General features: G+C 40.9%; 2 protein-coding genes across 3 annotated transcripts in view; one reads left to right on the top strand and one right to left on the bottom strand.

Annotated features, from left to right (window-relative positions):
• The first annotated feature begins 245 nt into the window (after positions 1 to 245).
• alg9 (ALG9 alpha-1,2-mannosyltransferase) lies at positions 246 to 15,405 on the top strand. Of its 2 annotated transcripts, XM_079507484.1 has the most exons (16): positions 246 to 441; positions 1,509 to 1,644; positions 2,838 to 2,972; positions 3,153 to 3,223; positions 4,345 to 4,433; positions 4,936 to 5,071; positions 5,589 to 5,676; positions 5,774 to 5,879; positions 7,513 to 7,635; positions 8,859 to 8,912; positions 9,440 to 9,594; positions 9,905 to 10,034; positions 10,876 to 11,023; positions 11,597 to 11,726; positions 12,186 to 12,316; positions 14,490 to 15,405. In XM_079507484.1, exons 1-16 carry the CDS (start codon positions 299 to 301, stop codon positions 14,611 to 14,613), a joined length of 1,899 nt encoding a protein of 632 aa, XP_079363610.1. In that variant the 5' UTR covers positions 246 to 298; the 3' UTR covers positions 14,614 to 15,405. The 2 variants fall into 2 exon arrangements, with proteins under 2 accessions (XP_079363610.1, XP_079363611.1); XM_079507485.1 differs by lacking the exon at positions 8,859 to 8,912.
• A 1,826-nt stretch (positions 15,406 to 17,231) lies between these two features.
• layna (layilin a) overlaps positions 17,232 to 23,038 on the bottom strand; it is a gene marked incomplete at both ends in the record, with an annotated part of 7,912 nt that continues 2,105 nt past the window's right edge. Inside the window, 4 exons of the mRNA XM_079507976.1 lie at positions 17,232 to 18,582; positions 19,287 to 19,383; positions 21,229 to 21,273; positions 21,662 to 21,819. Of these exons, the coding sequence (XP_079364102.1) occupies positions 17,232 to 18,582; positions 19,287 to 19,383; positions 21,229 to 21,273; positions 21,662 to 21,819 (1,651 nt within the window). The remainder of the gene's footprint in view (positions 18,583 to 19,286; positions 19,384 to 21,228; positions 21,274 to 21,661; positions 21,820 to 23,038) is intronic.

Genomic DNA, 23,038 nt, shown 5'->3' with positions numbered 1-23,038 from the left:
ATATTTTATTTTATATTTACATTTATTTTATAATGGGGCCAAACACGTAATGATGTTTGAATTATCGAGCGTGCATCTTCATTCTTCAAATCATGTATACTTTAAGTTTACATGATTATAATACCTACCAAAATTATTTTTACATTTTGGAAAACAAAATTTAACATTTGGAGTGCACACTGACGCTGCACTGTTTAGTTGGCCAGACAAGGCCACGCGATATTAGACTGGCTCTGCGTCACGCGAGATTGTGACGGCCAGTGGCGGAAACACACGAAGCCCTGGGCTGCTAGTAAACATGGCGGCGAAGGGGCTTCGGCAGCGAACTAGGCGAGGAAGCAGACAGGATGCAATCAACGCGAATAATGTCCCTACCGAAGCTAGAACCGCGAAGGAGGACAAGGGCAGTGATGACATGAAAGGCGCAGAGGCTCGGCAAGAGTGAGTATCACCCAGGATTGGCCAGGAACATTTAGGTATCGTGCTACTGTCTGTGCATATCCCTTCATTGACAACTGCACGGGACGAGCTGCCATAGCCATTACGTTGTCACTTCATGTCAATATAATCATGTTGATGGATGGATCAGTACTGCCTATAACTTTGAACCATGCATGCACCCACACTGGATTGAAATATAACGTAATTTGTAGTAGGGTGTGTGTTGTAACTGAATGAATCACATGCTTGGTCTATCAGTGTCATCACCTGGTTTGATTCATTCATTATCCCTCGGATCAGATGTAACTTAATTTTACACTACCTGTCACACACAGGTTTACACTTACCAAAATGGTCAATCGCGGGTATTAGGTGACTAACTTGCTGTGACTAGAAATACTATGTAAGAATACTGTACAATTTCATATCTTGGTCTCTAAGGTCCGTTTAATACAGCTAAGACACCTCAGGATTAAGGCAGCTTGGGATTTCTTTTTCTCTTTGACACGTCAGCAACGTGCCGGGATCAGCTCCACCTAGAATTATTATGTAGGGTACACATCTTTGTCTAATTCGTGGCTACTGATTTACGGTTTGGTTACAGTTTGAGGTAGTGGAGAAAGCAATGGAATTAAATAGGCATTAGGCAGACTTAATAAGCCTGCCTATTGGGGCATGGGGAAACTGCATGGAAAATGACACCTGCAGTTGTCATAAACCTGCCCAGCCCTGATGTGTAATATCAGTATTTAACGTTTTACATAAAGTTATTAATACAGCAAGCTTGCAAATTGTCTCACTAAACAGCATAGCTTCAAGTTCAGTGGTGCTAGAAGTTCTAGCACCTATGCCACTATCACTCATTGATTTAATGTTTAGGTGTGGTATTGCAAATTTGTAATATTACTTAGGATATGATCACTATGCAAAACATTCTACAGTGAGAAGAACATTCTGGAAATGTATGGTTCTGTATGAACCATACAGAACATACTGAACCAAAAAGGAAAAAAAATAATGAAATTATACTGTGTGTGTGTGTGTGCGTGCGTGTGCGTGTTAAACAGGCCAGTAAGTCGAGGAGGGCAGGTATGGGCACCTGAGGGGTCGACAGCATTCAAATGCCTTCTCTCTGCGCGCTTCTGCGCAGCACTGCTTAGTAACATCTCCGACTGTGACGAGACCTTTAATTACTGGGAGCCTGTAAGTAGTTTCTGCATTGTCAAGAGGTGTGAAGATATGATGAATCAAACATTTGATTTAATTTGATGTTGGCTGCAGCTGAAAATAATGTATCATTTGACTCAGACATCTGACTGCACCTTTTCTCAGATACCTTCCACTTCAAAATGTGGTTGCTGACTGCTTGCTAGCCCTGGTCCAGTGCTTACAGCGAGTCTCTCTCACTGACGCCCTGCCGGACTCCCATCCACTGCTCACTAGCAGCTTTTCTCACTGCGTGTGAGGGTTTACAATTCCCCGAAAATAAACAAAACAACGTAACTACTCACCGACACAAAGCCTGCTAGACCTTGGTAAAAGTCTATTCTCGAAGCTGGGAAGCGTCTCAGGTCCCCAGCTTCTCTCTAAAATGCACTTTGTGCCATTTTAATACAGCAATGTACCGCATTTCCGGGTTTTGCCTGCACCGATCTGGTTGGATTCATTTTATTTATTGACTAAAATAGTGTATTTTAGAGAAGCTGGGGACCTGAGACGCTTCCCAGCTTCGAGAATATACTTTTACCAAGGTCTAGCAGGCTTTGTTTCGGTGAGTAGTTACGTTGTTTTGTTTATTTTCGGGAAATTGTAAACCCTCGCACGCAGTGGGAAAAGCTGCTAGTGAGCAGTGGATGGGAGTCCGGCAGGGCGTCAGTGAGAGAGACTCGCTGTAAGCACTGGACCAGGGCTAGCTGCTAGCCAAACCTATGAGAGGCTGTTAACCCATTAAGACCTGAGACCAGATTCTACAAAATGTCTTTCTGAAAAATGTATCAGTAGTGCACTGGTGCTCAAACTTTTTCATGTCAAGGAACCCCAGAATTATCTGTAATTGGCCGCCGACCCCCATCTCAAAATGTGTTGTTCCAGGCACTACCCAGAAGCAAATGAGTTAAAAACGTTTGCTGTGGAAGAATATATATTCAAAGATTTGCGGCACACGTTTTTTCTAAAATAGCAGATCTACAAGCTCGTAGCATGGCACTGTGTGCTATATGAGCTTGTAGAGTTGTAGAGTTAAAGTTTAAAATAATGGTTAAAGTGGTGACACAGATATCATGTGACACATTTGACATGTATCTTATTTTTATTATAAATGTGTGCCTCAAGCAGGTTACTGTACTGATGTATGTTTTTCTATACTCTTCTTTCTTATTTTTTGTCCCATTGGACAGATGCACTACCTGTTATATGGCACAGGGATGCAAACATGGGAGTATTCTCCATTATATGCCATCAGATCCTATGGTTACCTCTGGTTACACGCCCTCCCTGCTTGTCTACATGCTCATGTACTACAGACCAACAAGGTAACTACAATTATTTATCTTTCTATCTCGCGCTCTCTTTCTTCATCTCTTTCCATCTATCTATTGCAGACACATACATACTGTAGGTCTCTGCTCTCTGTAAAAATCAACAAACAGATACATTACATTTAGCGTAATGTGTATGCACATTAATTCCTGTATAATTTGTTTATGTTGCAGGTTTTGGTGTTCTACTTTGTACGATGTGCCCTTGCTTTCTTCTGCTGTGTCTGTGAGCTCTATTTCTATAAGTGAGTGACTTCAATGAATCTGTGAACAGGGCAATGTGTTCTTTTTTAATGTAAAATATATGCAGTAGTGATGGGAGATTAATCGGCAAACACAATATTAAATATAGAGGTATTTAAGTTAAATCTGACTTGCCTAAGCCTGCAGTGCAGACACCCTGTTATATGTATTTTTCAGAATGGACAAAATTATTATAATTTTCAATACAGAATGAGATCATTTCAATATCGGTTATCGGCCATACCAGCAATTAATTATATTGGATATCGATATCGGCCAAAATGTCTCATCGGCACATCGGTAATTATATTTTAAAGTTGCTCGTAAGGGATAATGTACAGTAGAGTGAAGGGAGGCGGTTACATTATTCTAAGAAATAAGTAGAAGCACAGTAGCGGTCTGTTACATTATCCTAAAAAATAAGTAGAAGCACAGTAGCAGTCTGTTACATTATCCTAAAAAATAAGTAGAAGCACAGTAGCGGTCTGTTACATTATCCTAAAAAATAAGTAGAAGCACAGTAGCGGTCTGTTACATTATCCTAAAAAATAAGTAGAAGCACAGTAGCAGTCTGTTACATTATCCTAAAAAATAAGTAGAAGCACAGTAGCGGTCTGTTACATTATCCTAAAAAATAAGTAGAAGCACAGTAGCGGTCTGTTACATTATCCTAAAAAATAAGTAGAAGCACAGTAGCGGTCTGTTACATTATCCTAAAAAATAAGTAGAAGCACAGTAGCAGTCTGTTACATTATCCTAAAAAATAAGTAGAAGCACAGTAGCGGTCTGTTACATTATTCTAAGAAATAAGTAGCAGCACAGTAGCGGTCTGTTATTGAGCATTAACAGAGCCCAGATTGTCATGATTGACCAATCAGAATTTGAGTATTCTGCAAAGCTGTGCAATAAAGCACATTTTATGTAGACAATGGTTTTGTCAATGTTTTTAAGGATTGTGTTAGTACAAAACACAATTTCTACAAAATTTGACTTTGTGTGTGTGTGTGTGTGTGTGTGTGTGTGTGTGTGTGTGTGTGTGTGTGTGTGTGTGTGTGTGTGTGTGTGTGTGTGTGTGTGTGTGTGTGTGTGTGTGTGTGTGTGTGTGTGTGTGTGTGTGTCACAGGGCAGTGTGTAAAAAGTTTGGCTTGCATGTTGGCCGCCTGATGTTGGCCTTTCTTGTCCTGAGCACCGGAATGTTCTGCTCATCGGCAGGTTGGTCCAATAAAATAATTTCCATTCTCTTTTTATTTTTATTCGTTTTATTTTTAAACTTCTAAAACTCCTAATTAAAAAAATATATAGGAATAAAATAATAATAAAACATCACTAAAACTAAAATCATTAAAGCCAGCCACTTGATTAGCTTCAACCAGTTTGTGCACTCACCACATACAGTTGGAAATACAATGTCATGGATTTGAATTCAGCATGGGACACGACACATGACATCCTCTCCAATATTGTTCATTAAATATTGTTTAATTTAATACATTTAAAGTCAAATTGCTTGCAGAACCACCTCGTATCCTATCAAGTGTAATTTGTGTCGATGAGGCCAATCACAGTCATGCTTACACAATTCAGGAGCATAGTGGGTAAATCTAAACGGGCCATGTCCACACCAGAGAACATATAGTGTAACACAACATAATAACATGTTTAGAGGACACCTGCTGATCATTTTATGTGGCCTTTTCTCCATCTTTGTCTGCAGCATTCCTGCCCTCCTCCTTCTGCATGTACACTACTTTGGTTGCCATGACAGGCTGGTTCCAGGACTCGCCTCCATTGGCCATCCTGGGCGTAGCTGCTGGTGCCATTGTTGGGTGGCCTTTCTCTGCTCTGATTGGGTAAGATTGAAAAGCTCACAAATCCTTTTTATTTGAGTTAAAAAGGTATTTCGAAAAGTGTTTTTGATATTACATACACAATTGATAGTCTGAAATAACATTTGACATACTCATATCCTGTACTGTATGTATCATCACTGCACAGACATTAACAGTCTGATATAGTTTTTTTATTTGTAGTTACTTTCTCTCACTTCTGCGTCCAATTTTACTATAGAGGGTATGCGCATGCATAAAGTGAATGGCAAATCGGGTGGCAAAGTGAGTGACAAAGTGAATTTAATGTTGTTTAAAGTAATTTCATGCAATCAAATAGGACTTTTCTGTTTGGATGTATGGGCTGTCAAGGCCAGAAAGTAGTTTTTTGCCACTCAGTAGGCTTTCCCGCATAACTTCCTGGTATGATGATGATGTCACGCGCATACCCTCTATAGAGACTATAGAGTTTGAAGAAATAAAAACTAAAGTACTTTCTCAGAAGTTCTGTTAATGTTACCTATGGCCTGGCTGTTGGTAGGATCCCGATTGCCTTGGACCTGCTGTTGATAAAGAGACAGTGGAAGAGCTTCATCACCTGGTCAGCCGTTGCTCTGCTGCTTCTGCTGGTGAGACTGCTCCTGACACTCACCGGTCGTTTAATGGGAATGTGTACACATGTGTGCGTCTGCTTTTTTACCAATCGCGTTTCCCTTTCTTTCTCAGGTACCCCTAGTGGTGGTGGACTCTTTCTTTTATGGGAAGCTCGTCATCGCTCCACTAAATATACTACTCTACAACGTCTTCACTGAGCACGGTCCTGATCTCTATGGTAAAGCCGTGTCGGCTTTAAAGACACCAGCAGTGCCTCTCTGCTTGTATTGTGTGCTGACCGAAATTGGCATGATACATTTTGGTGTGGGCGAGAGGTTTGATAAGACACTGGACATACTGTAAAACACTAGCTCTCATATCTTCCATAGTATACAGTATTCGTTGCTGTCGGGACCTAACTCCTAACTCAATTTTTGAGGTTTTAGATTTTTTTGCATATTCAGTGCTATTGAATTGAACTACACCTTTTACGTCATGTACATGTGAAAAAGTAGTATAAAGGGCTTCGGACAAAACCTCTTAACTCCAGTGGACCTTCAAACTGTCTGCTAAAACAGCTAACTCCACCACCTCTTCTCCTCTAATGCAAGTAAGTAATTGACAATATATAAAGTCACAACACCAACTTTGATGAGGCAGTATTGCTTTGTTTTAAAAACTAGACCTTACCCGTTTTGAATATATGAACACCAAATGATGTACAGTGTGGGTAATGCGATGTAATAGATCACATTACTGATTGGGAGGGAATTGTCCTGTCTCGCTATAGCGCACGTAGGCTACACTATGGCAAACATAGCTGATTTATCCCCCAAAAAGCATGTTTTTGCAATAAACATTTTAAAATTCTGCATATGGATGAAAATGGAATTGCTTTGGGCTCTCTGTTGATGAAACCACCCTCAACATGTGAATTAAATTTGGGGTGGATTACACATTCCGTTGGTGATTTGTGTCATCTTTTGTAAAACAGGCCCCTCCCACTAACTTTGGAAGCTGTTTACAGCCGAACGATACGGACTCTGAAAATTCTGCCTGTGGTGTTTTAATCGGATATGTCCAGAGATCATGTGTACCGTTTTTTGTGAGATTTGCACAAAAGCTGTAGGTGGAAGAGCAAAAAGTGTGTTTTGCAGAAAAGTCAAAATGACGGAAAATCTTTCCTGGCGCAAATGAGCGTGGCCTATATGGGGAGATGTGTCATGATCAAAGGAATCCAGGGAAAGTGAAATTTTGATTTTACAACGGTTCAAGAGTTATAAGGCGAAAAGTAAAGTGGGCTGTTATAGCGCCACCATGAGGCCGACTGATGTAATTATATATTACATACATTTTAATAATTATTCTGAACCTCCCCTCCAAGTGTTGTAACTGTAGCTCTGACGGTTTCTGAGAGAAAAATACTTGATGTGAGTTTTCGCATTGTCCCATGTACTGTAAGTCGATGGGAAATTTGAATGCACTAATACATTAATTATTAATCAATAATTTCTTTGTTAAGACCTCCGTAATATTATGGTCAATGCATGTGTGAAAAGTCAGAGCGATTGGTGCAGCCAGTGAGGAGCTACGACAGTGTTTCAGACAGACATTCAGACATTGAGTGAATTATTGTATGATTATAGGATGATGATATATAAGGTTTTCTTTATTTCCTGAAACATTTATATTTTTCATTTTCTGAATTGTTTTGGAGTTAGGTGGTTTCTTCCCGACAGCAGAGATATACAGTATATTTATGAAAGATGCATATTTTCCTTCATATTCTCACAATAGACATACAGTATTCAGTATTCATATTTTCACTCTATAAGAGATTTTTAAAGCAGGGGCTGTTGTTTTTGATGCAGGTACAGAGCCTTGGCATTTCTACTTTAAAAATGGTTTCCTGAACTTTAACCTGGTGTTTGCCCTGGCACTGTTCTCTCTACCACTCACCGCTCTAATGGAGACATTGCTGCATAAGTTCAATGGTGAGTACTCCACTTCACGTGTGTGTGGGCCCAAAAGGAATCTACTTACTTAAATAATTTGTCATTGAAAGGGGTCATTTCCGTCCACTTTGTTTTGAAGCACCTTTGATCTTATAGGTGAACATTTTTATTTATAATTTTAAGATTGCCATTTCAATTTGGCCAAATGAGGTATATAGACCACTGATTTGTGCTTTGTTCACAAACTATTCATAAGATTAGACAGGGTAGCCATGATGTCATAATTAGACTCACTCTTGTCTTGTTTTTACAATCATGTCAGCTTGAGGTGGTATCTCATCCCACCACCTCAAGCTGAACCCCGACAAGACCGAGCTGCTTTTCTTGCCAGTTAAGTCCTGCCCCACACAGGATCTAACTATTTCCATAGACAAGTTAAGACAACATCTGGTGACTTCGGTTCCAATGGCCAAGAACCTTGTTGTTGTCCTGGACAGTCGACTCTAATTCAAGGCACACATCACAGAGGTCACTCGATCCTGTAGGTTTACACTCTATAACAATTCGAATGGGATTCTACATATTGTGACCTTGATCATCTTTTTTATTTTTGTATGTCTTAAATATAATTTGTAGGCTATGTATGTAAAAATCACACCCGTGTGAAGTGAGGGGCGCTAATATATTAAATTCTAACTCATGTTGCCATGATTAGCTTTATTGTTAATGGGATTTAATGTTTGTGTTAGTGACTAAACAAACATTAATTTCTCTTCATTGTCAATGGTGTTTTTAAACATACATTGACCTAAAAACAAACATTAAACCTGTATATAGGAGGGCCCTCAATGTCACAAAGTGTGGCCATATATTGTATTGTCTGATGTTTTTTTGCACTGATCCTCAATTTATGATGTACTCATTTGATTGGTCCCCTCGGTCACAGGGAGTATAAGAGGACATTACCTTGCAGTGACAGTCCTCTAGCCACGCCCTGAAGAAGACACAGCGGTGTGTCGAAACCGGTCGGTGTAGAGTGGCCCTTTATTGTTTTAATAAATGATAGCCCTGTCTAGATATGAAAGGCTTTTTAATATTATCGTTGCTCAAGAGTGTGCTTGAAGCTCGTCCCGTTGGGTCCTTCCAGCATGAACACTTAAGCCCCTCCATATGATCCAGAATTCTGCAGCACGATTGGTCTTCCACCAGCCAACATTTTCACATGTCTCCCCCCCTTCTCCGCTCCCTCCATTGACTCCCAGTTAGTGCCCACATAGAGTACAAAACACTGATGTTGGCCTACAAAGAAACCAAAGGTATGACACCTCCATATATTCAAAGCCTATCCATTGTATCCAACCCTACAACCCCTCCCGCTCACTCAGATCAGCTAACACAGGGAAACTGGCAGAACCTTCGCTAAAGCATCCAGGACAGCGCTCCAAACATCCCAGACTTCTCCCTTCTGGCTCCCAAACTGGAATGAACTCCCCATTGCTGTTAGAATTGCAGACTCACTCCCAATCTTCCGCCGTTTCACAGGCTCTTCAGACTCCGCTATGCCTGTAGCTCCTGCCGTAGCACTGCTTTGACAACCTTGCAGACTTATCCAAAGGCTAAATTTGAGATAGCATGTTATGTAGACAGATGTCAGGTCATTGACATTTGTAGACCTGCCATTCTATAGTGTGTATATACTATTGTAATCGTAGTATTACTATTCATATGCAATTGATGTCTTACCATGTGTTTTCCTTGCTTACTGTAAATCGCTCTGGATTAAGAGCGTCTGCTAAATGCCTAAATTCTACGTGGTTTACTGTGGTTTTGATTGTCTTTTCAGTGCAGAACCTTGGACGTCCATACTGGATGACTCTGTCTCCCATGTACCTGTGGATGTTGGTGTTCTTTACCAGGTCACACAAAGAAGAGAGGTTTCTGTTTCCCATCTACCCCCTCATTTGCCTCAATGGAGCAGTTGCGCTCTCCTCCCTGCAGGTACGTGGTGAGACCTCACACCATTTGTAAACCACTAGATCACGACCCCAAAGCTGCACTGTAAGATATCCTGACAGCATCACAGACAAAGACAAAGAATCTTCACTTAAGACCAAGTCTTTCTATTTGAAAATGCACTTTTAGATATCATCCCCCATTTATTCAAGTGTGATACCCAGTTAAGCGCACCAAGTATCTAAGAAACAATAGCGCCATCTGCTGTAACCCTACACCATTTACAGTTACATGTATGTGCAGCACCCACACTTTTCAGAGTTTATATGACTGCTTCTTGCCTCTGTGTCTGCAGAAATGCTACCACTTCCTGTTCCAGCGCTATCGTCTGGAGCACTACACTGTCTCCTCCAACTGGTTGGCTTTGGGTTCCCTACTGGTCTTCACACTGCTGTCACTGTCTCGCTCCATGGCCCTTTTCAGAGGTACACACACACACACACACACACACACACACACACACACACACACACACACACACACACACACACACAGGTAATTGGTAGCTTAACGCATTCTAGAAACTAACAGAGATAATGTAGTTCAAAGCATGGGAATTTTATAAGGAATTAACTTTGGCCCGTGATGCAGTCAGTGAGTGAGTGGCAACGCAATGTTAAACAATATGACTAGTACTACTAAAGAAGTATATTGTGCAAATCGACACTGCACAATAATTGAACATTAGACAACATAGCCTGGAAACCAGACGAATCCCTGGCAATATTGGTCTGGCAGTCCTCGGTTTGAATTTCATTTCGCTTACCCCAGAGTTGTGGGTGACCAATCAGAGCCCACTATTCAAAGTGAGACTTTTTTTCCTGTGATGTTTGAATATGTTTGTAACCGCCCCTTGGAAATAAATATTTCACACACCAAAGTTCCAGACTAATATCTACACAGTGATATTATTCTGGCCATGACAGGCTGTAGACAAAAGGCATCATAGCACTCATGAAGACTTAAAATTAAGTCTCATGATTGTGTGTTGCTGTATTCAATAGAGGCACCAACTCTACATGCTCACATGTGTGCACATGCAAACACTGTTCAGTTTACCAGCATGGGAAGCATGATGCCCATAATTTATCACTTATTATTTTAGCCTTTTAGCTGGGATTCTGATCCAGACAACATTCAAGCACAGCCATAAAATAGGCATGAATTCATAGCAATGGGATAAAGCTGCTGTATAAATGCACCATTTATTGCATGGGTTATGGGTTAGTCTAAAAGTAATGTCACTTACCGTATCTCTGTCGGCAGGCTATCACGCCCCTCTGGACTTATACCCAGAGTTTCACCGCATCGCCAAGGACCCTACTCTCCACTCTGTTCCTGAAGGCAGGAATGTTAGCGTGTGTGTGGGCAAGGAGTGGTACCGCTTCCCAAGCAGCTTTCTCCTACCTAACAAGTCAGTATTCAACTATAATGTCACCACCACTGTTTCCATCCAGCAGTTAATTTTTATTTTTATTTATTTGAAATTTCATGTAAAAAAACAAACTTGGAACAAAATTATTAACCAAATGTATGCCAAGAACGTGGGACCTCATTCTTCTCTCCACGACCCGCCTGTGCGGGTTTTAATCAAGCAATTTAAAAAAATATATATATACGTGGCTGTGTGCACACTTAATAGTGATTCTCCTCAAAATGAGACAAACTGTGATATTTGAGACCTTATAAAAGTCTAAACTTTGATCACGCTCAGAAAGTGAATCAATCCCGCGACAATGCATAGCCTAAAATGAAGATGTGGCTCAAATACGGACGGCTATCCCTAACGGGGTGGGCGGAAGTGACCCGTCTTGTGAGCTTATAGCGTGGATTTATTTGGCACTGGCACCACATTCTGGCTTATAGGGGAAGCAAACATTGTGTTAAATAAAATATAAAACTATGAAAGGTCTCGATAAAACCATTAGATGTTTTATATACAGTATATTTTTTTATGCATATAATAATGCTTTGTTCATATCTCCAGCTGGCAATTGCAATTCATCCAATCAGAGTTCAAAGGACAGCTGCCTCAGCCCTATGCTTCCATTCCATTGGCTACTCAGATCATTCCAGCCAATATGAATGACCAGAACCTGGAAGAGCCAAGCAGATATGTGAGTCAATCAGGCAACGTAACAAGTCATATTGATAAGGCTTATGGTGAATTAACCATTACTAAATGTTATGTTAATGTTTATGTTATGGTAATTGTTTTGTTTGCTACTAGTACTAGTTACTAGTTACTAGTTAGTCATTCATTCGACTATTGCTTTTATAGTACATTGTTTAATAACATTCAATAAGTAGTTTTTATTTAATTGATGAACATGAATATATAATAAATTAACATTAACCCATTAAAACCATGTATTCAAAAATAGTAGATATGCAAGCTTGTACAACTACTACTGATTTAGAAGGCATTTGTAGAATCAGCCTCAGGTCTTAATGGGTTATAACAATATAATATAACCATACCATTATCTTGAGTTTTACATTTAGCTAAATGCCTATCCCTGCTGTAGATTATTTGTATTTATTTTTACTGATGCCATAATGTAATTGTTTTGCAGATGGATATTCGGCAGTGCCATTACCTGGTAGACCTGGACACAGAGAGCGAGACGGCACATGAGCCACGCTACTCTGCTAATAAAGAGGAGTGGAGTGTTATTGCCTACAAGCCTTTTCTTCAAGCATCCAGGTACTGTGCTTTCTCAAACACATATGCAGTTCCATTAATTGAAAATAATACGATGACCAAGAAGACATATTTGTTGCTGAGAGAGTATGTAGTCTTGTGCCACACTTGGCACAAGACTACACTGGCCTACATGTTCTCCTCTAGTGGACTCAAAGTGCCCTTTAGTCAGTTTGCATATTGATTACTAAATAAATACTGAGTCCTTGAACACACAAATTCCTCCTTTATTTTTTCATGACACATACTAAGGCAATCCTACGGTCTCCTGAAATACTGTAGATTGATCTGTGTGGTGCTATATTTGAGGTGTCACAAGTGGCTTAACCCTAACTGACATTACTCAATATAGTAGTACATTGTCCTATCTATTCTCCCTAAAAAACAAACAACATTGTAATGTTTTCTTGGTGGAAAACGCCTATGTCAGGCAAACTAGAAAAGTAAAAAGTAAAAAAAATGATGATGGTGACATGGATCAATTATAGTTTACTTGGCCACTGCATGAAAATGAATGTGCTGCTGAGAACTTTAAGCTTGGTGAATCATTTGCATTGCCTATATTCCACTATTTGTCAGTGCTGAGTCAGTTCCTGCTGTAAAATTTGTGAACTCAAATTTGTGGTATACTTTAAATGTGTGCTTGGTGTGCAAAGGCTTGAACAATTCCGTTTTAAGAATTCTCAAAATGTTAATGTTAAGATTTAGGTCAACCCATACAGATCTAGTAAAAAAAAGAAATGCTCTGACAAAGCCCGGGAAAGCAGAGAACTAAGGTAATCAAAGACTTTGCATCTAGAAACCCTTCTCTGTAAGGTGGACATCATGTAGATAATATTCTGGAGAGCTTCGGTGCCACGTGCATTAAAACCCAATGAAAATGGAGTATAGAAAAATAAAAACAAGACATGGTCTAATGACATCATGGCTCTAATGTGGATCTCAGACTTCATGTAGCCCAACTTACAGTACGACATATATTAGATATGGACAAGGTTTCAGCCCCGATTCGAGCCGTTTCATCTTCCATTGTTAAAATAAAGTTAAATACTTCCTAAAATGTGAAATATCATATGTGGTGTTAATTCCTTGGCCTACTGGTAGTGTGCACAAGCAGTGGTGTAAAGTAACTCATAAGTACTGTACCTGTACCTCAAGGGATAGTTCACCCCCAAAATGACAGAGACTTGAATTCATGGATATTGTTTTGTTTTTGTCACAATCCTAAGCTAATAGTTTGATGACCAGCAGTTAACGCTCCAGTTCGGTCTCTATCCTTCTTTATACTCTATGCTGAAAACTCTGTAGTGTGCATGCCAGGTGGCGGTGGCACACTGCCAGATAGACCAGGCACGCATGCATACTAGAACCACTTCCGTTCTACTTCCTATCACAAGGCACCAATGCAGCGGCTCGCTAGTCACTACATTTGTATTCGTAGGATGAGCGGAGCGAGGGATCGCTTCCTCATTCTAGGAACACCAAGTACCGCCTACGGCTCTGCATCAATGTAATAAACATAAGCGTTGTGAGGCCACGTGAGCCATGATGTCACACGTTATGCGGATTCATCGTAAATTCATCATTTACATGGAGACGCGAGGCGGAGCGTTTTCAAAGACTTCCACTCTGGAAGATGTTTTCACTTTGTTGCATTTTCAACCACCGAAAACGCTGTTGCCATCTAAACGGACTCCTGCAAATGATACTTTATTTTGCCGTTTTCTATGGAAACCGTTCTCGTGTAAAAGGGGTCAAAGAGTCTCCTCTGCTTGTATTTCCTATTTTCAATACTTTTACTTCTACTCCACTACATCTCAGAGACAAATATCGTACTTTGACTCCACTATATTTGAAAACTTTAGTTACTAGTTACTTTGTAGATTTTGTTTATTATTACAAAACACGCCCTATATGCATTTCGGCCCAACTTGTGAAATGGGACATTCTGCATAATGAGTACTTTCTACTTTTGGTACGTGAAGTACATTTTTATACCAATACTTTTGTACATTTTGATTTCTGGACTTTTACTACATAAGTCAAATATGTTGGCGCTGATGGGTCCAGCAATTTGCGAATTGGGCTCTGGACACAACAGACGGATAGACTCTTCTAAGTAGATGGCTAGCCTCTGATGGAGCCCACGTCGTAATAAGCACTATTTCTCTCTCAGGTCATCTCCTCTCTTTCGGGCGTTCTACATCCCATTCCTGTCAGACCAACACACCAGCTACAGTCGCTATGTTATCCTGAAACCACGGCGGTCGAAGCAGCCGCGCAAGCGTTCCCATGGCTGACCTCGCCGCCTCGCCCATCAGAACTTTGGAACAGTGTTGGTTCTGAAACTCTTTGAGAACACGCAGATTGTCCCTCAACTCTCTTTCAAACATCACCTGTCATTTGTCCATCCTTCAAACGTTGTGGGTGAGCGTGTGTGTGTTTGTGTATACGGGTGTGTGAGTGTAGGTGGGATACTGTATGTGTGTCTATGTAAAAAATATTGAAGTTTATATCTCTCAATTGCGTCAAAGATATCTGACCCTTTAAGGACATCTGTGGTGTGTGTGCGTGCGTGCGCCCTGCGTGCATGTGTGTATGCTTCGTATGTATAAGCAGGATGTGTGTGTGTGTGTGTGTGTGTGTGTGTGTGTGTGTGTGTGTGTGTGTGTGTGTGTGTGTGTGTGTGTGTGTGTGTGTGTGTGTGTGTGTGTGTGTGTGTGTGTGTGTGTGTGTGTGTGTGTGTGTGTGTGTGTGTGTGTGTGTGTTGTGTATGTGTCAGCAGGAAATGAATGTGAGGGTGATGCACATCAGACCAGATTTAGTCTCAGTTAAGATGTTGCACTTACGGTAAACATAATAGTATTGAGTGCTTTTCTTTTCATGCTGAACCTGGAAATGTGTCGTGAACAATTTCAAGTTTACTCTGTTAAAAGAATTATCTCACAGTGCAGATTCACCCCTACATGAATTTGGTGTGTGACTATGTGGTCTATTTGAAACATAAATGGTCGAGGATGAATGTCTTTGTCAAAGTGAGGGTGCATGATTAATTTAATTTGAAATGTTAATAAAAAAAACATAAGTAAGTACACACCTTGTCTTTTACTATGGAGGAAATAGATTACATTGGTAAAATTAGATCACACCAGATTGGAACCAGGCTACATAATAGTAGGTCACATGCACTAATCAAAAACAGCCACTTAAAACATATAGATCATGTACAGTATATGATCCATATTTCAACTTTTTAGGTTTGTGAGTACATTAATGCCAAAGCATGTTGTGCAAAACTAGTGAAAATAGTCAGGTTGCAAGTTCACATGGCTTCGCATGGCGTTGTGAGCTTGATCTTCTGTTTTTGAAAAATAAGCCTGTGAGTTTCATAATAGTTAACTAATTGAAAGTATTAACATAATCTTGTGACCAAATCCAACTACATTGGGATCCACTGGAACACATCCTTTTTTCCATCTCCTCAAATGTAATCGTTTTGGACTCGACAGCAAATGCATGTTGAGTTATGTTCAATGGAAAAAAAGAAGTTACCAATATTATACAGTGTTATGGTGGGGGGGTGCTCTGCTTTGGCTGTTCTGTTGGACAAATATCAGTACCACACAACTGACAAGTAGTGTGTTTCAGACATTTTATTTCGGAGTTCTTAGATACTGTATCAAACATACAAATCACTCACTTGTAATTAGGTGAGTTCTCATTGGAACAAGGCATGATGCATTTGACATAATAACATACAATGCAGTACTTTCTCATTCTCTTATCATGCCAGTGCTTTGTTCAGGCTGCAGGCTCTCAAACAGATTTCAGTCAATGAACCCATTTCCACTTGCAAACCCTCTATTGGTTGGTGCAGTGTTTGTGACACCAAACACAGGGCCGTTGGTATAGGTGGTGATGGCGTGAACAAAGCTATAAATTATATAAACGGTTGCATTACTTGAAAATCACCTTTAGGCTATATTGGTTTGTTTTTCCTTCCCTTTTCAAGTGATGTCAGTTTGATGTGCCATAACTTCATAGAGGTAGTCTCTCCATGACCATGTGGTCTATTAGAAAAAACAGCATCTTCAGGCACAGAAAGGGAAAGCAGAATTTATATTTTGTCACACAATGGTGTTGTTGCTCGCCAAAAATAACCGATTCAACAAGTGCAGACATCACATGATCATGTTAGTGGACCCTCTGGTGAGCAGTTACAAGGTGGTCGACTTCAGGAAAGCTGTCGTGCGACAAACTATAAATTAGGCTTAAGCCAGATTTTTATACTTAGTTGTGCACCAGTGTCGCACATAGAAAATAGCAGATCTATCACCTGCGCACAACAAAATATAACTCGGGCTTTATGGGTTCATGACACCACAGTGATCCCACAAGGCAAGAGCAGCATAACAAGGCCATGCAAATAGGCGGCCAAACAGGACAAACACTCCTATACTCCGTGCAGTTTAGGTCAGGAAAGGGAAAAGTTAGTTAAATCTCCTTTAAATTTTGTTTAGATTGCGAGGAGGGAGAAAGAGTGAGGTGGCGTTCTACAAAAGTCACATTCGGATTTGTTCGCTTAAAAATCAAAAAACTGTCACTGTCCCATTAGGAACAAATGGTTACACACCGGGCATTTTGATGCCCGCTGTTGTGACGCACAGACATTCTGACGCACTCAATACTAACCCTAAATGCACGCGGAATAGCGGTGCGTCGGAATGCCACTCTGTTCCCAGAACGAATGGCTTTATCTTACTGGTATCTCAAGGCACCTCCTCTCCTCAGTCCTCACTCGGTGAAGATTTGCACAATCTCCGAAGAGCTCTTCTGCACCCCACCACACCCCCCCCACAATCCCACACATGCATACTGTACACACATAGCAGTGGACACACAGAGGCAGTATGGTGCATTAGTAGTTGTTGTTGACCCATTCTGCTTCATTGAAGTATCGCCTGCCACTGCCAAGGACCAGCTCATTTCTGTAACAATCCATGTTTGGATTGTAGGATTTGCGGTTTCCATAATACCCAAGGCTGGTTTGGTATGTATCTTCCTTTCCGTTGCTCAGATACGTCTGATAGATGTCAGCCTTCACTGTATGCCCACCAGGCGCAAGACCAAGATCGTAGAACTCGCCCCTCCCTCCCAGACTGCCCTCATACATCGCCTGCTCGCCATAGCTGCCAGACCCAAAGTGCTCACTCTTTGCTGTACGACGGCCTAGGCTCCTGTCATACATTTCTCTGTTCCCGGAACGGCTTAGGTTAGTGTCATACATGTCCCTCTTCCCCATGCGACTCAGGCTGGGGTCATAAGAGTCCCTCTTTGCTGAGCGAGTCAGGCTTCTATCGTATGAGTCTCTCTTGCCTGAGCAAGTCATGCTAGAGTCATACGAGTCCCTCTTTCCTGTGCGAGTCAGGCTTATGTCGTATGAGTCCCTCTTTGCTGTACGCGTCAGGCTTCCTGCGCGAGTCAGGTTGGTTTTGTATGAGTCTCCCTTTCCCGCGTGGGTCAGGCTTGTATCGTACGAATCCCTCTTTCCTGCACGAGCCAGGCTTGTGTCGTACAAGTCCTTTTCTGTGCGAGTGAGGCTTGTGTCGTACGCGTCCTTTTCTGTGCGAGTGAGGCTTGTGTCGTACGTATCCTTTCCTGTGCGAGTGAGGCTTGTGTCGTATGCATCCTTTCCTGTGCGAGTGAGGCTTGTGTCGTATGCGTCCTTCTTTCCTGTGCGAGTGAGGCTTGTGTCGTATGCGTCCTTCTTTCCTGTGCGAGTGAGGCTTGTGTCATACGCGTCCTTCTTTCCTGTGCGAGTCAGGCTTGTGTCATACGCGTCCTTCTTTCCTGTGCGAGTGAGGCTTGTGTCGTATGCGTCCTTTCCTGTGCGAGTGAGGCTTGTGTCGTACACATCCTTCTTTCCTGTGTGAGTCGAGCTTGTGTCGCAGAATTCCCGGATGCCCCGGCGCCCCAGGCTGAGGTCATTGAGGTCAAAGTTAAGGAAGCAGCTCTCTGTGCTAGCGAGAGTCACAAAGCCACTCTCGGTGTCCCGACCCCCCAGGTTGTCGTAGTCACCGGTGGTGGGCGAGGAGATCTCGGGGGAGGAAACCTGAGATAGGAAGGAGGTATTTTTGGTGTGCGGACGCGTTGCCATCAGGTCGTCTTCCTTCTGTAAGCGAATTACATTGTAGACGTCGTTCGAAGTTGGGCTGGGACAGAGTCTTAGCTCGGTCGGACACACTTCTGATTTCTGTTGCTTCTTCCTTCTGACACCAGTGAAAAAAGAAAAATTTACATTTAGTAGAAATGCGAAAGCCTCATTCCTCAACAAAGAATGCAATCGATTGGAATAAGAATAGTGACTTTAATGCCCTCAATTACCGTTGCAGTCTTCATTACTAATCTTAATCTTCCCAAAGTACTTTGGCGTGTCAACTGACATGCCTAATTGCATTGTCACAAAATTATTATGCTGCATATAAGAGCAGTTTTCACTTTGTCCACAGCTGAAAAACTGTGTTGATTGATGTAACTTCAGCCAGCCAAGTGGCCTTTATTAGTGTATGAATTAGCTACTTGGCTACAGTTTAGATTAGTCAGCGTGGAGGGGATATAACTGCTGTTCATCAGTATTCAGACAGCACATTTCTCTTTTAGTACAGTATATGGTATGCTTAATCTGCACTGTTTGTGCCAGGGGTTTCCCTAATATATTGTGTCCCAAACGTTTACGATGTAGTTGTGCACTTAAAGTTCTGCATGATAAGTACAATTTATTATTCTATGAAACTCGCATAATCGTAAACGGTGAGTGGTAAATCTACTGTTGAACAACACCATCCATAGTAATTGCATTTATTTTGTATTTTTGTATTTTTTAAATATTTAAAATAATCTGGATTTCTTGGCCCTTTTGAAATATGGCCCTCCCTCTCCTTAAAACCATGCCAGATTTGCTGCTGCTTCTCACCGTCTGACCAGCAGTTTGTAGCAGCAGACTCCTGTCACAGTCAGAAACAGCAGGAGCAGAGGTATGGTTGGAAGGATGATGTAAATCAAATTCAGGGCTGAAATAGAAAATAAAGATCTGGATTTAGTGACCATATTGCTTACAATCCCTCAAGGATCAATATATCTTACCTGCCAGGCTGATCACTGTTATAAATAATTACTGTTTATTGCAATTTAAATATCCATACCCATGCTGTACTGTTGTACATAAGGCTTTGTTTTAGTCAAGTTAAGTACGCTTGCCAAAGACATCAAACAGACAATCAAATTAAAAAACATTCCTGTATTTCTTCTCAAGTGTGAAAGGGCCCTAAGTTGTAGCGTTGGGCCACGTTGACTCTTGTTGGCCATTGCAACAGAAAACTTGATGTTGACCAATGTATTTCCTGCCAATATATGACACTGAAAAAAAAGCAACAGCTGACCAAAATATTAAATTAGGTTGTGATTTTGTGACCTGTCACATCTTCATGTTGAGGTCTAAAATTAATGTTATAGACCTGTAGTCCTGTTCTTCTCGTGGTCAGCTGGATTCCAGGGAAGGATAGATGTAGGTAGGGCATCTGTAATCAACAGCATTAGTTACGGTAAGACTCAAATAATCAATACTAATCATATTTACTGTATTTATACATTATTTTGGCTATTGTTTCAGTTTAGGGCAAGCTTAAGTTAACCACTTGAACCCATATTGACCGGGGTCCCCCAGGATCTGTACATGGCCCCATCCTTTTTCTCCTCCACGCCAATCTATAAGCTCACAGTGAGCTTGTACAGTAAGTTGTAGATCTGCTATTTTTGCAGAATGTTTGCCTATTTTCCATAGAATGTTTGTTTACATATTATAACATGCCCAGAATATGGTTCATGTGGTTAAATAAGTCAAATAATGCACAATGATGATGGCTGGTTCATCAACAACTGGCTTTATCAGTTATTCGGTGGTATATGAATACGTCGTAGTTAATATATGCATACTGTAGAATCTTAGCCATCTTAGTAGAATCTTAGAATGTATGCGCATGCTTAAAGTGAATGACACATCGAGTGGCAAAGCAACATGCAAAGTGAGTTTAACATTGTTTAACGTTGTTTAATGCAATCAGATAGGACTTTTCTGTTTGCATGTATGGGCTGTCAAGGCCAGAAAGTAGATTTTTGCCACTCGGTAGGCGTTCCTGCATAACTTCCGGGTTTGGTGATGATGTCACGCGCATACCCTCTATATGTAGTGTCTTGTAGGTTGGTGGAGAAAGTTCCTGTTGTATGATTGGTAACCATAAAATGACTTGTTAAACTGTTCATTCTGATACAGAATTACATTATTGCCGATAGTTAATTTAGTCTGTTAATTAATGAGACTGTAAGTAAAGTATTACATCTCTAAATGTCAATGGAATTCAATTGGAGAGTAATTTAATTGATTTTAATAAAATACTATTTTTGTATTCTAAAAAATAAATCGTATTTTCTTTTTGAAATAGAGTATCAAAAATACAGAAAATAGAATAACGCAAACACAATGCATGGCATCGTGACTCGTTGTGAGCTTGTGTCTGCAACTTTTGCTATTTTTCCATCCCACAATAGGGCTTGAGTCGTTAATCAGACTGGTGATCAATTTAGTCAATTATATCAAATCTATTCAAATTTTTTAGTCTTAAAATCCAATTTAAATTATGCGCTTCTCAACTATCCAATTAATCAAAAGTAGTAATCGATAGAAAATATTCCCCAATTACAGCCCTAAGTTAACTACTAGTTCTGTACTGTATACTGTATGACCCCCAGTATGTTGGAGGTTCTACGTTAGTTGTCAGATGTCACTGTACTATGTACCGAAGCAAGTTCCTTCTGTACTAGTAAACCTCAACCTTGACAAAAAAAAAGATTGGTCTTACCAGTTTGGGTTGAGTTAGGGGAAGGCGAAGGCTCTAGTGTTTTTTCTGCAAATGAAATGATATACAAACATCAAATGTTCTGTGTTCACAATCATTTGAGAAAGTTCTAATGAAATTCATATGCAGTTATATTTTATACACATGCATCCCTGTGTGTCTCCGCCCATCCCTGTGTGTGTGTGTGTGTGTGTGTGTATAAAGTCTGAGTTCTACTTGGATGTACATAATGTGCACTAAAAATAGCAATCCACAGGCTCACAACTTTCTGCAAAATGTTGTGAAAGTGTAGATCTAATATCGTGTGCGACCACAGTGTGCAACTAAGTAAAAATCAGGCTTACCGTGTTTGCCTATCATCTCCTCCATGTGTGTTAACGATGACGGTTAGTTTGTGTGTGCGCATATTCATGTGCACGAGTAGGCTATGCCATACCTGAAGTGTATTTGCAGATGAAGTTGTTCTTGGTCTCACAGTTGTCATCATTCCATTGGAACATGTAGAGTCCTCCTAGGCCAGGGGGAGCAGACGGCTGGTGATACATCACCACACACACCTCGTACCCACACGATGGCTCGTCCCAGTGCCAGTTCCTACACACACACACACACACACACACACAATCACACACAGTCACACAGTTACAGTCATGCGCAGTGCGCGCGCGCACACACACACACACACACACACACACACACACAGAATGTTGCAAAGATGTGGCAGGATGGGCAGGCTCTTTATTACTATGATGCGCAACCTTGTTAATTTGTTATCATGTGTTAGGCCATGGACCCCCATTTGATACTATATTTCATCTCCTCGACTCCAATCTACATTGTAAAATTATCAGTGTACATATGGAGCTGTCCATTTAGGTAATTTTTTACACTCTCTTACATTAATTTACACTCACGTCCCTTTTAAACTCTCGACCCTGTTTCAATTTGCATACGCAGCAAATTGCAGATCATATGACACGATGTGCCATAACTCTGTGAGTTATGATTGAGTTAGGGTCCATTTGGTTCCTAAATCAATCATGTAGCTGGGGACACCCTAGCCAGACCCTAATCATTCTTCATCATTTAGCCAGACAGAGTGGGAGACAGTGAGGAAAGGTGCTTGAGGAGAACTCTGACGGAATGTGCAGATCCGAGGCCAGCTGGGTGTATGTGCGGTAGTGAAGATCTATCGGAGACTCCACGCAACACTGATCCGAGGCCAGCTGGGTGTATGTGCGGTAGTGAAGATCTATCGGAGACTCCACGCAACACTGCACTGCAAAAGAGTCACTGCACTGTGATTAAAGTGTACAATTGTCCGCATTGCAGTCAGTGTTGCGTGTCTGGAGTATCTTATACGTAAGTATATATGCTGATATATGTGCACTGCACCTGCTAAAGAAGTGCTTTATAAAACAAGACCAAAATTACACCAGTCAAAATTAAAAGGTGGGCTATATAATAAATAACAGTTAAATACAACTATTTAAAAACTAGCATTAAATTATATACACAAGAATGAAAGAGAGGCCACAAATACAATGATGGCCTTAACATAAAAGTCCTTTTCAGGAGCGATTTACAGTATAGGATCACTGATTTTGCTTGCCTGTGATCCTCAGGCAGGGCCTGGCCCACAAAGGCCCAATCACCCCCCAGGTAATGATGTAGGTTTTAGGAATAACGAAGAGGGGCCTACAGTATACCGGACTATCTCATACTAGACACTAGACAGGTGTACAGAGCATCTTACCCCATTAATACCATGCTGGAGGGCATCTGTGTCATTTTAGACTTTTGCGTTGGTTAT

The sequence above is a fragment of the Electrona antarctica genome, assembly GCF_951216825.1.
Source record: "Electrona antarctica genome assembly, chromosome: 8".
NCBI classification, from domain to species: domain Eukaryota; kingdom Metazoa; phylum Chordata; class Actinopteri; order Myctophiformes; family Myctophidae; genus Electrona; species Electrona antarctica.
This window is presented reverse-complemented; position numbering and strand designations above follow the sequence as displayed.

Bases quoted from the DNA above. Each gene is read 5' to 3' on its own strand.
- alg9 (XM_079507484.1), top strand. From the start codon at position 299: ATGGCGGCGAAGGGGCTTCGGCAGCGAACTAGGCGAGGAAGCAGACAG. The intron at 442-1,508 runs GTGAGTATCACC...CGTGTTAAACAG, and splicing joins GGCGCAGAGGCTCGGCAAGA to GCCAGTAAGTCGAGGAGGGC. The intron at 4,434-4,935 runs GTTGGTCCAATA...CTTTGTCTGCAG, and splicing joins AATGTTCTGCTCATCGGCAG to CATTCCTGCCCTCCTCCTTC.